At 30.3% G+C, this 16837-nt stretch overlaps 1 protein-coding gene across 7 annotated transcripts in view; it reads left to right on the plus strand.

Moving 5' to 3' along the window:
* Positions 1 to 10777: 10777 nt before the first annotated feature.
* Positions 10778 to 16837, plus strand: part of LOC116347233 (aryl hydrocarbon receptor protein 1) — a 62091-nt gene continuing 56031 nt past the window's right edge. For 4 of the 7 annotated variants that reach the window (XM_031777753.1, XM_031777761.1, XM_031777756.1 and 1 more), the window contains exon 1: positions 11409 to 12461. In XM_031777753.1, coding sequence (XP_031633613.1) covers positions 12406 to 12461 — 56 coding nt within the window. In that variant the 5' untranslated portion in view covers positions 11409 to 12405. Of the gene's footprint in view, positions 11121 to 11406; positions 12462 to 16837 lie in introns of those variants that run through there. The other 3 variants (XM_031777754.1, XM_031777762.1, XM_031777757.1) reach the window with 3 other exon arrangements.

Genomic DNA, 16837 nt, shown 5'->3' on the forward strand with positions numbered 1-16837 from the left:
ATTGTGTTGTTCTTGTTTACGGAATTGTTACCGTAATTTGTACTTGACAAGTGAAAAAGGTATCTTTAAACCACAACGGAATGTAATACAAAAGTGGTACAAAATTAACCTTCTGAAGATTTTTCATAGAATATACTTTGTCCATCCAATATACTGTATGTTTGTTTGAACACAAATTCTTGTAATCATGAGTTTTTCAGTTTTGATTTCTTCTGTACGTCAGTTGGGGTTTTTATTATCTACTTCATTTTGAATAACTATTACACATCAAACAAGAGTCAAGTTTATTGAATTTTCAAGAAAAAGCGAATAATCACAACAGTAGCGTAACTAGAAATTTTTTTTGGTGGGGGTTTTTGAGGACAATTCTTACTCAAAACGAGGACAATTTTTTAAAAAATCGAGGACACTTTGCAAAAAAATTATTGCTATTATTTTAATTTCTTCTTTAATTACATGTCTAATTTATAATGTTATTAGATATTATGTTATCTATAATTCGATTCTCCGAACTTTTTCTGTAAACTTATCAATAATATCAGCAATATTACGAAGCTCATTATAGTCCATTTATTGATAGACAACATATATCATAACCAGTCAATAGTTTTCAGCTATGGATATAGCGGCTGCAATTTCATAGACGCTCGTGTGCTGAGTGTGATATTTGTTATCTACATGTTGTGCGTTATTTTCATCATCTCTCTCGCTTGTATATACTCGAAAGCTATGGGCAGTCACATAGCATTAAAATTGTTTCATGTAGCTGAAAAACAAACGAGAATAAAGAGGCGATTGAAGCGAGCGGAAAATTTTTGCATAGTGTCCTCGATTTTTTTTTAAAATGGTATTAGTTTTCTGTAATTAAAAAATGTAGAATAAAGTACTTTTGATGAGGACAAAAATTCATGTATCGAGCGAAGCGAGTCGAAATTTTTTTGAATGTTATCTTCGTTCTATAAAGAATTGTCCTCGCTTTCTTCAGAATCAAAATCGAGGACATTTTGGATCTTCGGAGTTTCGGGAGGTTTGAATTCCAAACCCTAGTTACGCCACTGAATCACAAAATTCTTTGAACTGAATTGCAGAGTTAATTAATGATGGCCAAAATAAGGCTAAAACTAAATATTTTGAACATTCAACCAATTTTATACGGCATTAAGAATAAAGTTGGAGAAAAACTAAATTGCATTTAAAAAAAATATTAACCGCTTCTAACAAAATAAATGCTTTTAATATGTGAATTATATTTGCCTAATTATTTGTCTTCTTCTTTGATTGTTGGAGCAGAAAGAAGACAATATTGTGAGAGCATTTTTTGCATTTTGCTTTTTTGAATCTTTCCTTTCGGTTTGTTATCTCAATAAACAATAACGTGAACACGGTTTAAATGTTTTTAGAAATTATAATTCAAAGCGGAAACGCACATTTTAAAATTTTATTTTTGCACCATGAATATGGTCTAATTTGAGAAGCAGATCAATCTTATTCTTTGAAGATTTATTGTAAGGAATGGAAGAATCATTTCCTTGAAATTCAATTTAACAATAAAATTTAAATAATTATCAAAGAAATATTACGTACTTGTTTTTTTAATTGATTCATCACAAAAAAAATGAATCACAAACGATATCATCTCTACACAAACTACAGTTACAGAAAAATTCACAACTAATGTGGTTAAAAAAATAACTTTGTTCAAATTGAAGAAATAAGTTCATATTAATAAAAAAATTCACAATACATCAAAGCGAGCAAAAACATCTTAAATAGCCGAATGAATAAATTGGATTAATTATTTACCACCTGTCGCCAAGTTTAATGTAAGACTGTGAAAAAAAATATAATTGTGTCTCAATCTAAGCATGTCAGCAAATGCTGGCGAATATATAGTGTATGCGATTTCTTTTTCTTCTTCTTTTATTCAATTCAAACTTATTCTTGCACGCAATTCTTCTTCTTTATTATATGCCACCACATATAATGCATAATAATTAAATGCATTGTCATTTATTTTGACATTTATAAATGTGTTTACAACCGTTTTTGTCACCACTCGCCAACCAAAACATATATATATATATTATATTTTATTTACAAACGAAAATAATTGTGTTTCCTTTATTGTTTTTTGTTGAATAAAATTAATAATTTTATTTGTAATATTTTATAGACCATTTTATCTGAAACGTTGCGGCGAAAAAAGAACTTTTGTTTTCAAATATAAAAATGCAACATAAAGGAACGTGTACGGTTTGAGCCGCTGGTAGGAGGCACTTGTCCCTTCTAAACCCAAAAAAACAGTAAATCCTCATTTTTCAGAGAATTTCCTCGTCGAAGTGACTTCTGGAACGGGCCAAGGTTATGCCATTGCAACTTTGTTCATCATGTTTTCATCGATCTACCTTTTGTCGTGACTAATTCATGCATACTTTCATTCGCTGATGATTCACACCACTGAAAAATTTGAAAATATATCACCACATGAAATTATTGCTGACTGCTACAAAAATATGTGCATCGAGTTGCAAATTACTATGAACGAAATTCATTTTTTAACATATTTGCCACCCCAACCATACTGAGATAAGAAACTTTTGTTCTACGACTTTTTTCAAAAAGTTGAAATGCGATCCCGCGGAAGATTTTTTTCCTATGAAAAATCGATTTTTTTCATCAACTTGACGTAATTTATTCTGTTCGTATCAGGCCAAAAATTACATTTCATTATGGATTTTTAACGCATCTCTTCGCTAAGACGCTGTGTATGCATACTTGACATTTCCGGAACATATGCATATCGTTAGAAAAGTCTTAAAGTAAGGTACGTAACGAATGGTGCCAATTGCGACTTAAAAATTTCATATGGGGGTGGTCAAATTGGTCAAAACCAAAAACTTAGCGTCTGGCCGAACACATAATAAACATTTTCTCGAAACAGCTCCCTCGATTTTAGGCCTCAAGTCAAAGATAAAAAATATGTGTACCACACACCACTGAAAATTGGCCGCCTCCGTTATGAGCCATAATTTATGGCCTTTGAAGCTAAAAATATAACCTCAAAGTCTATATCTTAATTTCATTTCAAAATTATTCAAATTCATCATTATGGGGATTTTTTTAAATCTTCAATTTGGATAATGTCTCTCACAAAATTACTGATATCAAATAAAAAACCTCTATCGAGGTGAAGAACGAGTGACGAAACCGAAATCATTTTTGTGACGATAGATAATTTTTCGGTGTACTGTAAATATAAACTTGATCTACATGTGTATTGTGTATATTCGGAACGTTGCTTCATTGTGTCAGTATAGAGTCCATACTATATACTCAAAGTAAAAAAGGAGGATATTCTACAATGTTTTGAATCAGGGAGGAAAATAAGACATTTTCAGTGGATCCGAAAATTCTGTAAAATCACTTCAGAAGATCCGAATTTTCATTTTAGAAGAACCGAAAAATCGTTTGTCAAACATTTTGAAAAAAAAAAAAAAAAAATCGGTGAAACATAGATATTATTTTTTTCATATTAATCTAATTTGATTGTTTTTTTTTCTCTCTTTTTCATTCCATTGTGATATTGAATATTACTGAAACTAAACACAAATCCGACTGGAATGGATGATTTTGCGCGAACAATTGTTCCTTGGGATGTATAATAACTGAACCTCTGTGACTGTGAATAACGAAAACTCTGAATAAAAAACATTTTCTATTGCGATTGCGTTATTCACAGTTTTTACTAAAAGTAATGTTGTGAAGATATTCGATTTTAATATTAAAATTAATACTGTCAAAAAGAGAATTGAAGACAATTTTATGCACAGTAGAGAACAACTGAATTATTCAAATTTATTCACTAAAATAATAAATTGCCAAAAATATTCAAATTCCTCAAGTTTTTTTTTTATTCAATAAAATTGTAATAAAACACCGGTGCAGTTATTATAATAACAATATTTTCTCTATATAAAACGTCATCTATGTTTTCATTTCACATTAAAACAGTAACATGAAAAATCTATAACGTCAAATATCAAATTGAAAAAAAAGGCGTACATTTGACAATTTTCTTAATGCTTACAAATGGGAGTGAATAAAGCGAAACGATAGATCAGCAAACTATCATTATAACTAAAAATCATAATACAAGCGCAATGCAGATAATTGCATTTAATTGGAATTTTATGCTGTGAATAGTTTACATTGTACACGAAGACATTGATAAAAATATAATAAAGGCCGCACTGAAATTAAATAGTAAGCAAAAACATGTTTAAAATGTTTATCTTGCTCATTATCGTCATTTTCTGTTGTTGAATTTTTATTGTAATTTTGCGCTAGTAAGCAAACTGTGTATGGTGCATAATTAAGTTAAGTTTTTTTCTTAAACAATTTTTATGCAGTCAAATGCGGGTTTTTTTGATTTTTTCAAGTAGTTTGCATTTTTCGAGGGCTAAATGAATTGGTTGACTCTACTGATTACAGCTATAGCAACCAATACACACATTTTATAAGTAAACTAAAGAAATTTAAAATTATTAACAAACAATCGGTTTGTTTACTCAGAACAAACTATTTTGTTTGTAAAATGCCATCAAGAGAAAACCACAGTAGAAAAAGCTTTACATATGCTCGTTGATATGGTTTAATTGAGTTACCATTTGTTCTCATTCTTCAAATGATTTTTATCAAGTTATGTCATGGAACGAAAACAAGAGAAACACAAATTAATCGAATCGGGGACAACCGATTGAAATACTGATATGAACGATCAATAAGACCACGATCATGAACCATCACGATCAACCAATGGCAATGTTTGACTAACAGAATTCAATCAATTCCATTCAATATTTGGAAGTCTGCACCAATTAGATTTTCTGTGGATTGGCGACGAGCCAAAAATTTGAACCTTTACTCGAAAATGGATGAGTTTGGAGAATGTTGTTGTTATCACAGCAGGCAACAGCTCACGCAAGTGATGAAACCGCCTCTTTTTTCCTTTAACTCCTTGTGGAGCATAAGGCCTTAGCTTTGACCGGCCTCTTATTCTGTTGACTCGTGGATTCCAGTCCAATAGTAGGACCGCAAGCACTGAAACGGCAAATGCAAAATATGTACGGATGTACAACAGTGCCATTTCAGCGGTCTTCCGTGTTTTTCATACAAGCCTCTCATATAGATGGTAATTTTTTCTTCGATTTACAAATCTATTGAATATATCGAGAAGAGAGTATGTTATTCAGCACTTATGGCTTAGTAATGTCTGAATAAAAACATACTCTCCTTTCGATATTTTCAATAGAAATACGACTCAATTTTCTGTATCACCTGGTCCAATCAGAATGAAAAAAATCGCATTCCAGTTCTTTAAATTTGGTAAGAAAATAATATTCACAAATTTTCACTATGATTAAATTGATGCAAACAAAAATAATTTCCAAAATTCGCCACCTGTATACGATTTTAAATACATTTTGATGCGAATAAAGAAGGATTCCTCGTACCAATAAACTCCTTACTACATAGTTTTAAACGAAGGAAAATATTTTTTTAAGTGATCAAAATTCATCAAAATTTAAAGAAAAAAAACTGATGTCATTTTATGGTGCAAGTTTATATGAAACTCTCGGAGACTCGGTATAGAGCACTCTCAAAGTGAAAAAAGTCCAGATCGGGATTTAGATGATATGGAATGCGATTTTTTTCATTCTTATTTCACCGTGTTGATATAGAAAATTGAGTAGTATTTGTAAATCGAAGAAAAAAATTAATTAGTTTTTTCATTTTTCGCGATTTTTTATCATCTACATTATCGTAGATATATGGTCCTCCTCGTTCATAAAAAAATCCATTTTGTCGGCGTAAAAATAAAATTCCGATTGTTGCGAGCAAAAGAACTCTAGACAAGCTTGAGATCAAAAACACGACATATCGCTTATTTACTTTTGCTCAGATGTTGGGTATGTCGTGGTTTTGTTCTCAACTTTATGTCGAATTTTTGCTCTCGATTATGATAAGTGGTATTGTTTTACTCCAAACAAAAATACGTGCTATTTTTACGCATAAGAAAATTAAGTGTTGGTTTTATTCAGGCTATCAAATAAAAAAATGATACCAGTTCTTTGTTTTTTAAAAGAAAGTATTATTGAATTAAAAACATTTTTTATAATTGAGTTCTTGTTCTTATTTATCCATTTGATGATATTGTATACAAATGGAGAAGTTATCTAATAAAAATGGTAAAAACCTTTCATTGCTTTTTTCTTTGCACGTTTTTGTTTTGTTCTTTTTATTTATTTCATTACTCAATGCTCATTCGCCGTTTAGAAACACAGAAGTTCAGTGAAAATATGCGTGCCTGCTTACTTAGTTATGTCAATTTGCACTCATTTCATAACAGTTGTTAATTAAAACATTTATAAATTTATAACTATATAAATGAGGCACTTATAAAAGGCAACACATGTCTGTGTATATGTATATATGTTAGTTTAAATATGTAAGTGTGTTTGCGTACAGCTCGATTTGTTTCCATATGTGTTGTGAAATGGAATAATCAAAAAGCATAGTCTACTCACATTTTCTATCTCTAAATTAATTTCAAGAATAAAATTAAACTAGACATTCAAGTGTTTATATATAAAACGTTGTTTTCGCTCCAGAAAATAAGGAAATTATACATACATCGTGAGTAATGTAGTTAATGCATTACCCAAAATGCGATTTGCTGCAAGTAAAATAAGCGATTCAGCTGTTCGTTATCACACTTGCAAGGAGCAGCTCGTAAAGATTTTGCATAATGTAACAATTTTGCGCGCAAACATAGTCATATATACATACCCGCATCAAGTAAACCGAAATTACACAGTTTTGGAAGACTGACCAATAAGCTCTACCTTGGTAGACTTTTGGTGTTTGATTGTGGTGTTCAAATACAATATTCAAATGTATCGCAATTGTCGCATGCGTCTGTTTTTGTGAGTGCAAAATAACCATTAAAGTGCACATGCGTGTTGTATTATATAATCCAAAAAACGTACACGCCCTTTTCGTCTTGCGTCAAATTTAATTTAAATTTAAAAGGGTTTGCCAGCGAATATATTTGTATTTGAATTTACAGATTGACTATCAAAATATAGTGAGAGCCGACGATTGGCAGAAATGATTTTTTTTTTTATTTTCTAAAATTTACATACTTACTAAAGTATGAAGTTTACAATCTTTTGGTTAAACATACTTAACCATTTAAAAAATCATTTTCAAAATTGAAATAATTCATAAATTATTGAAAGCAAAAAAATGTTTTTTTCTTTTTAATTGAGATGAAAAATGTTTTGCACCATGTCAAAAACGAGGTATAATATCAATTTAAAGTTTTGAACAAATATTCTAAAATATAAGTCACTAAATTCTACTGATACATGTGTAATGTGTATTGAAAAATGAATTGTTATGAAAACGACGATGTAGAATAATCGAGAAAAATGCTTTGACAAAAAAAATCAATTTCAAATTACAGTTCATATCAAAACATTATGAATTGAAGGTGGAAACGGTTTACACTCTTATATTTTTGTCGTTTTTTTATATTCAATTTTGTTCGAAAATATACTATTCGTGGTTCAAATAGATTTTGGTATAAGTTTTTCATAGTTTTTGTTGCTTTTCTTACCGTTATTTTATTTTCCATTTTTCTTTAGTGTTTCTTTGAATTTGATCGTATTTTATTATTCCAAGACATTCGTAATAGAGAATGGCGTTTTAATTATTTCTTTTGACTCGTTTCTCGATTATTCAGAAATCATTTAGATAAAATTTACCCAAAATTGGTCAATTATGTTAATTTTTTTGTTTGCGATCCGCACAAACGTATATAACCCGAAAGCTATAGTAAAAAAAAAAAATAAAAAAAAAACGATGCAGTTAACAAAGAAAATGAGATGGTGAAGACGAGCGTCCAACCACAAATTGTTTATACGTAGCGTAATTATTTTAATTTCTTTTAAAAAGTCATCGTTTTTCTTCACGCATTTGTTATGAGACGTCCGTTAAAAAGAAAAAAATTGCAAGTGAGAGTCGAATACCCATGACACACAAAAATGTGCATATTTTAAAAAGCAGCAAAGATACACCCGAACAAAATTGAGCGGATTTCAATGGATATGTGAGCGTTCGTTGGATGATGATGATGAAAGCAAAAATTATTAATTGGCTATAATTTATCGTTAAGCAAGAGAAGTTATGCTGAACGGCCGCCTTTTCAAAGTTTTTGATTGGATGGATTTCTTTTCTATTTATTTTGATTGCATATTGTTTAAGGCTATAAAGTCGAAATCTCAGTTCAGATATTTTTATGGGAAGCAAAGAAGCCGTTAGCCATCCGTAATTATCTTTTCGTCCAATAAGATGCCACAGATAACGATTATACCGAAACAAAAAAACACACATTTTCATTCATTATTGATTTCAAATCAATGATTTGTAATAAAGTGAATTGAATGGATAACTATATCGCTAAATATTAGTTATTATTTTTCAAAGTAATCCACAATTCAACCAAATTAATTTTATAATTGATAAAAAGAGATGAACAAAAATATTCGAAAAATATCACTAGGAAATGATGAATAACATCAAAAAATCTAGTTGATCCTCTAACGAATTTATGTAAGAATGAAAAAAAATTTCGCTTGTGCAACTATATATTTACTCAAGATTTCACTGTGTTTGTACAGAAAAATAAGAACAATGAAGATAAAAGTTGCACAACAAAAACAATAGAGACCAAGGTGTGAACTGGGCGCTAACATTCGTTGAATTGTAGTTATCCATTTTATCACAAAGAAACGTCATCAATAGTTTTTTTGTAGGTTAGTCGTTATTACAATTGCTTTGGATGGCTTAAAAATACTGTTATTGTTCGTGGTTTGTTTGTGACTTTTATAAATTTGCTTCACACGCACAGCCAAACCAGAGAACGAACTTCAAAAGCAGACAAACCGTATATGATCTTGGTCATGAACGAATTCTATGCTTATGCTGGCGTGAAAAATTTATGGGACAATTGTGTGGAATTCGCGGTGTTTGCACAAAATGCAATGAGAGGCATTTTGTGGTGTATACATAAATGGCGTCTTGCACGCGTCCATCAATATCACACTCACGCACAAGTGTTTTTAAAAAGATCATCACGTCCAGTGTATTGGGTATTTTCATGCTAACCAGTTGCGTGATGATTTCGAAAGGAAAATATCCAATTTGAATTCGTGTGATCATGAAAACTTGGCTTTCCCTATTGTTTTATTCAACACATAAACATTCTTTATTCGATTCATAAAATTCAGCTTCAAGCGTGGAATACTTGAATGAACTATCGCACGAATTTTTGCGTTATTCACTACCAACTAGATTATCTCGACTCGTTTGGATCGCATGATGAACTGGAATTCAAATGACATTTTCCTTTATGAATTCCATTCTCAACTGATAATAGTCATGAAAAGTTTCTTGTGTCTTCCAAAGCCATTCTCCATTTACAAACACTTCGCAGTCTCTTATCAGATGCTTGCTTCCTGCTAATATTTTATAAAATTTTACTAGTGATCTCGTGGTGGCGTCAATATTTACCTATTCAAACACCTTCACAATAAATTCATATAATTTCACATTATTATTTTTTAGGTAAGGCATATATTTTCGATTAACTTGGAATTTTTGCATAATATCACGTCTAATTTAATGATGAAAGAAATTATTTATTCGTAAAATATTTGGAAAAACTATCAAATTTACGCATTACAATAAAATGACAGCATTTCATTCTGAAATCCAGTATGATATGTTTATGATGTCATAGTCACTTCCAGTCCAATCCAAACGTTTGTTCATAATATTAAAACTGGAATTTTCCCCTTATTTTACACGACTCGAACCGTTATATTGTGTGAAAGAGTACGATCAAAGTAGAAAGAGTAAGAGAGCACAGTATAGAGCATGCCTTTGAAGCAGCACAATAAGGTATAAGAGTACATATACATTGTCAATACATGCTCTTGACAGCCTCACCTATCAAACACAAAGGAAGCATTCTATTCATAAGTATTTGAAGGCGTGGCTAATAGTTCTTAATCTGAGTCAATTTTTGGAGACACAGCAAGAAGAAAGGATGCTGTAAAGATGTTTATTATTTTGAGAGTTTTTTATTTATTTTTCAATTTTGCGAATAATTTTCGTGTCAGATATTCATTTCATGTGAAAATTGAAAACAAAACAGTTCTGTATATCTCTAGTTTCATTGAATCTTCAATAAATTCGAATGTTTTATTGAGACGTTTACAAAATTTATTGAAGTTTCCCCAATGACACACTGCCGAATACTGGAAGTATTTTTCTTAATGTATTGCCGTTGTACTTTAAACGTCATATGATATAAAGCAATATGTTCGTTTCTTTCCATCCTCTGACGCCGCATATTATTATTGTGCACACTTGAATGCGATATCGTTGTAGTGGTCATTCATGTTTAAACACAACACATGCTCGTCGTGGTTTTTTCAAGCATTCATAATATATATGTATGGTCTTATATTTGTGTTAGTATGCGGTTTTCCCTTTGCTTCACATTGTTCGTTAGTGGTTATCGTATTTTTCTCTTTCTATCTCGCATGCAGGAGCGTTAGGCGCCCACAATTGATTAATAAGCTATAGCATCGACCAAACATAGCACACACCTTTACTGCACACTAAATTTTAATCCGTTTCAGTTAAGTTGAATGTTTCATTCATACATGTCGTCAATAAGTATTCTCGTAACAACTGAATCTCTTTTGTGAGGTTTTCGTCAGAAAAGCAAATTGATTTCAAATAGTGAACGCATTAACGATGCCAAAACTCTTCTATCTGGCTTGGCGATATGGTTATCATGCAGACACATTTAAATTCAGCTGATAATTACTCGAATTCAAACCATCACGGCAAAATTGATGTGACAAATAACAACTTTTAAGAATATCGAACATTTGTGATTAAATATTATTGGTTTCTAAAATGTGAAAAGTGTTAAATTAAACTGTAAAATTAATTTAAAATGGTGATAAAGATCAATTAATGAAGTAAAATTTCCGAACGCATATTTTTTTTGTGAAGTTTTGTAAAGCTCATACTAATCAGATTTATATCACAAGGGCAGAAAACTTGAACTTCCGACGGCAATATTAGACTTGATCCATAATAATTAGATAGATAAAATAAATGTTTCAAAATTTGATGACTGAAGTTATTTTAAATCCATCGTTTTTTTTTTAACTCAACTCTTAATCTGAAACAATTAAATGAAATGTATGATTTTCCATCAATTATTTTTGTTGCTCAAAAGACTGAATAAAATTATCAGTCAAAAGTTATTAACATTTAGGAATGAATGTGGAAAAAAAATGCTATCTATCAGTTTAATTTATTGCGTGTGGGATGTTGTTGTTTTACCACTATAATTCGTCAAAGTCGTGTCAAACTCAATAAATTTAATTTAAAATACAATTTAATGTTGAACATATCTTATTGCGCGAAAGTTACTATTCCATAGTTAAATAATTTAATAAATGATAAAATTTTCATATTCTGTTTAAAATAATCACACATTATTAATATTCTGCACCAATAGCATTTCATCGCCATAGTTGCTTTAAGAAGTAAAAATACGGAGTCATCGAATTGCCGCCAAAAACGATTAAATAGAAAAATTGATAAAAATCGGTGTTATTTATTTTTTCAGATGTGATAACAGTTGTATAATGGAGTAAATATTAGGTTTTAAACAAACTGAAAAAAAAAGAAAAATCTTTATAAAAAATAATATCGATGAATGTGAACCCTGTGGTAATTAACTATAAAGATTTTGGGTTGACTGCCCAAAGCGTGTTTGACAACATATTTTCCACCTATGACATAATATACTGATCACTTTAAATAAACTTAAATCCCTAAGTTGAAAATAATGCTCAGTTATTAAGTATATTAAATAAATGCGTCTTAACGTTTGACTATTTTTGAGCGAGAAATCAAGTGCGATACCAAAGTCAATTGAAAATATACTGACTACAGTGGGAAAAATGAATATATTAGGAAAACATCAACGGTCGATGGTCGGTTAACGGCCGTCGCATCTATACCATGCTTGACTGCAATCAATTCAAATTCGATTTTGCATCATCAAATGCAATTGCTACCACAATCAAAACCATACCAATATTCGAACTTGACCGCCAAATACAAAAACATTATTTCGTTGGTACACACGTTGCTTAATCGAACGCAACTATCGGTAATAACAGCGAAATTGCCATTCATCGATAAACTAAACCGAACTAAGTAAACTAAACTGAAACCAGCTCGTCAACTATGAGCCAATTGAGCACAGTTTACGCCACCAAAAGACGGCGTAGAAATGGTAAAAGGTAAGTTCTATGAATTTTTGAACACATTTCAGAAATTAAAAATATTACTAATTTCACAAAAGATAATTTAAATTTAGTGATAAAAAATATGTGTCTAATATGTTTTCCGATTTAATTTGCGATATCTTAGAGAGTAATAGTGATTATATGTGATAAGTTAATCTTGAATTGACGTTTTAAATTATTATGACAAAACAAAACATATGTAACAATTTAATAGGACATTAATATCACCATCGGCTTGTGCTACGCATTCAAGTGAGTAAAAAAGATCAAAGGGCTTCCTGCATATAAAGTGAAAAAAACGTTTCTTTCGTTTTTTTTTTCAATTTTGAACAGTATCTTTTTTAACGCTTTTTACTAAAAGAACATTATGATGCTTTTGGAAAAGTGAAAAGCAAAAAAAAAACGAAATAAAATGCGAAGGAGTAAAATCGAAAAAAACGAAAAGTCGGTGTGTTTTTTCCAGGGACCCCCTACGCAATTTTTCGATCACAACCACACCCCCCGCCTCAAAAAAAAAATTTTTACGTTAAGCAACCGTAATCATAAGTAATTGCCTTTTTTCTCTCGTGTGAACGATGCAGTTTGAAATCGAAATTCTGTTGAAGTTTTTAGAACTATTGAAAGGCAGCCCGAGTATTACAATTCATATGAATCACCAATTGTATTTAATGTTCATAACAAATATAATATGGACACTCGCCCGAATGTCGGTCTATTTGTTTGAATTTTCAACTTCAATCTAATATTTAAATTTTTTGATTTTAATGAAAAAATTATCACTTTATACACAATTCGATGCAGAATTTAATTGTGGTTCATTTCGCGTTTCTCAAAAGATAGTACTTTCCAAAAATGTATTATTTTTTTCCATTCTTTCGTCATAACATCGAAAACTCCAAATGTCGGATATTCGTCGTCCAATTCTCGGCTCCCTAATCTCGACATATTTCATGCGTTTTCACTACAAAACTTAAACAACTTTAAGTTTTAACAGCCCATGAACGCACTATTTACATTGAGGTAAACAATAAAAAATATTGGAGATAAAATTATTAGATTGATATAGTTTTGCTCCATACTTAATTTAATTTATTTTTCTTCAGTAAAATGGCAAAAATATTACGTAGATCAGTACGTATAATATTTTTAGTTTGAATTTCACAATGATCCAAATGCGAATTTAACTGTCACATCTGTCAAATCCAAAGTGTTTCACTTGAAACTTCGGTGCTTTATATGTCGGCAATTGGACGATTTATTCCGGAATAATGTTACAGTGAAAAATGGAAAATAAATATAATTGATTTTCTTTATATTTTCAATATTTATGTTCAATAGTTAAATTAAACTATCTACAATTCGCAGACATAATTTTTTTTCAAAGAAGTTTTTTTTTCATATTAAAAAATTCATTTTACCGGCTTGTATAAAAATGACATAGTTTAACTTTTGACGTGAAAAAGTGATAAAAATGCCGAATTTTTTGAACCTAATTTGTGAAAGCAATAATAGATTTTTGATTAAAATTTGGATTATAATAAAGAGATTTGATCTTTCATAATTTACTTTTAAAAATGAAATTAAAACGATTTTTAAATTTTTAATTTCAATTCGCCTCTCGGTATTCCGACATTTGGTATTATCAATTTGATAATAAAATTACTGATCCTCTTATGTTCTAATTAATAAATGAATGGTATTGGCTAGTATGGTCCAAGTGCGTGTGTGGGCGCGTGTGTATTTTTGTTAGTTTGTGGTGGCTTCAATAACGCCACAAAATTTTGCTTGAATAACGCAAACTTATATGTATTTTGCGATGTGTGCAGAATTTGCAAAACATAATAACGAGCAAAAATTAATTCTAATAAAGTATTAAAATAGTTGTATTAAAAAGAAATTATATAAATCATACCCAAATTATTCACGCAAAAGCGATTCAGTTCATGCCATAGTAATAAAGCAGAGATTACTAATCAAACAAACCAACATCAGAATTTATATTGAAATCTGATTTTGGTATGTTTGTTGACTTGATATTTTGTTGTGTAAACTGCATATACAGTTTTTCACGACACAGCCATTCATCGGATTGGTTTTTTCTTCAATTGGCAATGGAGAAATTACATTTCGATCTGGGTGTATGTCGTTCAAAAGTAATTAAGTTGTTTACATTTGAAAAAAAGAAAATGATTTATAACTTAATGAAATATTGATAAATTGGCAAATATTTCAACGCATATACTAAGACTTAGTAACTAAGTAGTAGACTGTGGTTGACGACAGCGTCGAAACACTGCATCGAGGTCGCAATTCGCGATCGAGACGAAATTATTGTTTATGAGCTTCGTAAAATATGAAAAATGCCAACAATCACAAGCAATTAGTTTTCGTTTAATCGTTGATACTTTTTCATTCATTCTTCACTGAGTTATCTCCCATCTTCAAGTATGTGTAATGTATGTTCAGAAGTACTGAAGGTTTTTGAAATACACTTTGCAACTAAACGATATATATATATAATCTGCGATTTAATTACAAAATACATGGTTACCATAAAAAACATAGGAAATAACAAAAAATGGGATAAATCCTACGTTTTCACTTCTTTAATTGTTCATTATGCCATCGTGGGTATATCAAAGATAAATTTGAATATTGATTTTAAAATATTACCGAATTAATTTAGTTTGATTCACATAGAAATTTTCATTATTTCAGATAAATGAATGAAAACTTTTCTGAAATGAAATATTTACGTAAAAGGCATAAATCTTACTTTTCTAACAGTTATATTATTCTGTTGAAATATAAACTCAGTAATTTTTCGAGCAAAATCGTCGATTTTATGATATATATACCCAGATTTTGAATTTTATTTTATGTGGAAAGAGCTAACTTTTTCTAATCAACATGGCTAAAATAAATTTTTTCTGTGCCTTTTTATGGCAGCTTTCGACATTATGGAAAAATATTTGATTACAATACTTTAGTGCATACAATGGTGTATGTGGAAAACTAAAATCTTCCAATTAGTTGATAGTTCTTTCACAGTTTTAGATACACATTTGAAATAACTTCGGGCGTTTTATTTGTTCCTTTTACATTCCGTTTGAGATTTATTCTGAGTATACCTGAATATGTACAACTTATTGTGTTGGAACCTAGATATTTACTGGCTCTTCAACGGAAATCGAAAGCATACTTTAATGATGATTGCATCTTAATTTCCCTTCAGCTTCTATTTTTTGCCGCAGTATATTTTAATTTCTCCGATTCATTCATCATACTGTTATTAAAATTCCAAACGAAAAATAACCACCACTGAATTATACTCGCATCAGTTCGTTTCTTTCCTCAATTTTTTTTAAATTAATAACAATATTTAAATAATACATATAATAAATAGCACATGTTCTGCAGATTCAGTAATCCAGCGATTTTCATCAGAGTTAATTTCAAATTAAACTGGTCAATGGCTTGTTCAAATATTTCTGACTTAAATTTGTTGCTCTAATTTCATCATATTTGCAAATCAAAAAAATCATAATGAAAAATTACATATTTTTTATTAAAAGAATCGTTCAACAACTTGTGTTTCAATTGTTAGTTCACAAACGAGATAGGACATATTACGATTTTCATCATGAGAATATTAAAATTTGCTATATTCAAAGTAAAACATCTGTTTCAAAGGCAATTTCAAAGATATTCCTCCACAGAACTCTATAAAAACTTTTCAGTTTCTTTTAAAGGGTTTTTGTTACAAAAACTCTTGAGAAAAAATGTGTTTGATCATTTGGATAATTGTTATCGTTAACGTTTTGTGTTTGATTCTTCATTACAATGTAAAAGAAATAATTGTAATTCAGTGTATTTCAGCGTCAAAATTTCATATTTGATTTTTTTTGTCTTAACTTAGACGGAAGCATGATTAGATGATTTTTTTCCTACGAGAAATATTTCTCCAACTTTAAGTTGGCCAGTTCCATTGACCAATTCCGTTGCCTCAACAAATACTACCGAACCAGAAAACGGCCATGTAATTGCTAGGGGACATTCGTAGCAATTCTAGTAAGCTAATTTTATTTACGTATTCGCTAATCGCTTACTAGTATTACTAGTGAGTACACTAGTGCTGCTAGTAGCTGCTAGTTTTTCTAGTGTTTTGAAATTACCTAGACGTATCGTATGATACATAAAAGAAACAACAGTAGTGCTTAAGTCGCTTGTAAACGAACCAAGTGAATAGCGGAGACGCTCGATAACGAAGTGAGTGTATTGCGGCAACGGATAACAACGTTCGTTGTCGCTATTCACTCACTTCGTTTTCGTGCGTCTCCGCTATTCACTTGGTTCGTTTGCAAGCGACT

Source organism: Contarinia nasturtii, unplaced genomic scaffold, assembly GCF_009176525.2.
Source record: "Contarinia nasturtii isolate CC-2019 unplaced genomic scaffold, AAFC_CNas_1.1 Cnas_scaffold_1760, whole genome shotgun sequence".
NCBI classification, from domain to species: Eukaryota; Metazoa; Arthropoda; class Insecta; order Diptera; family Cecidomyiidae; genus Contarinia; species Contarinia nasturtii.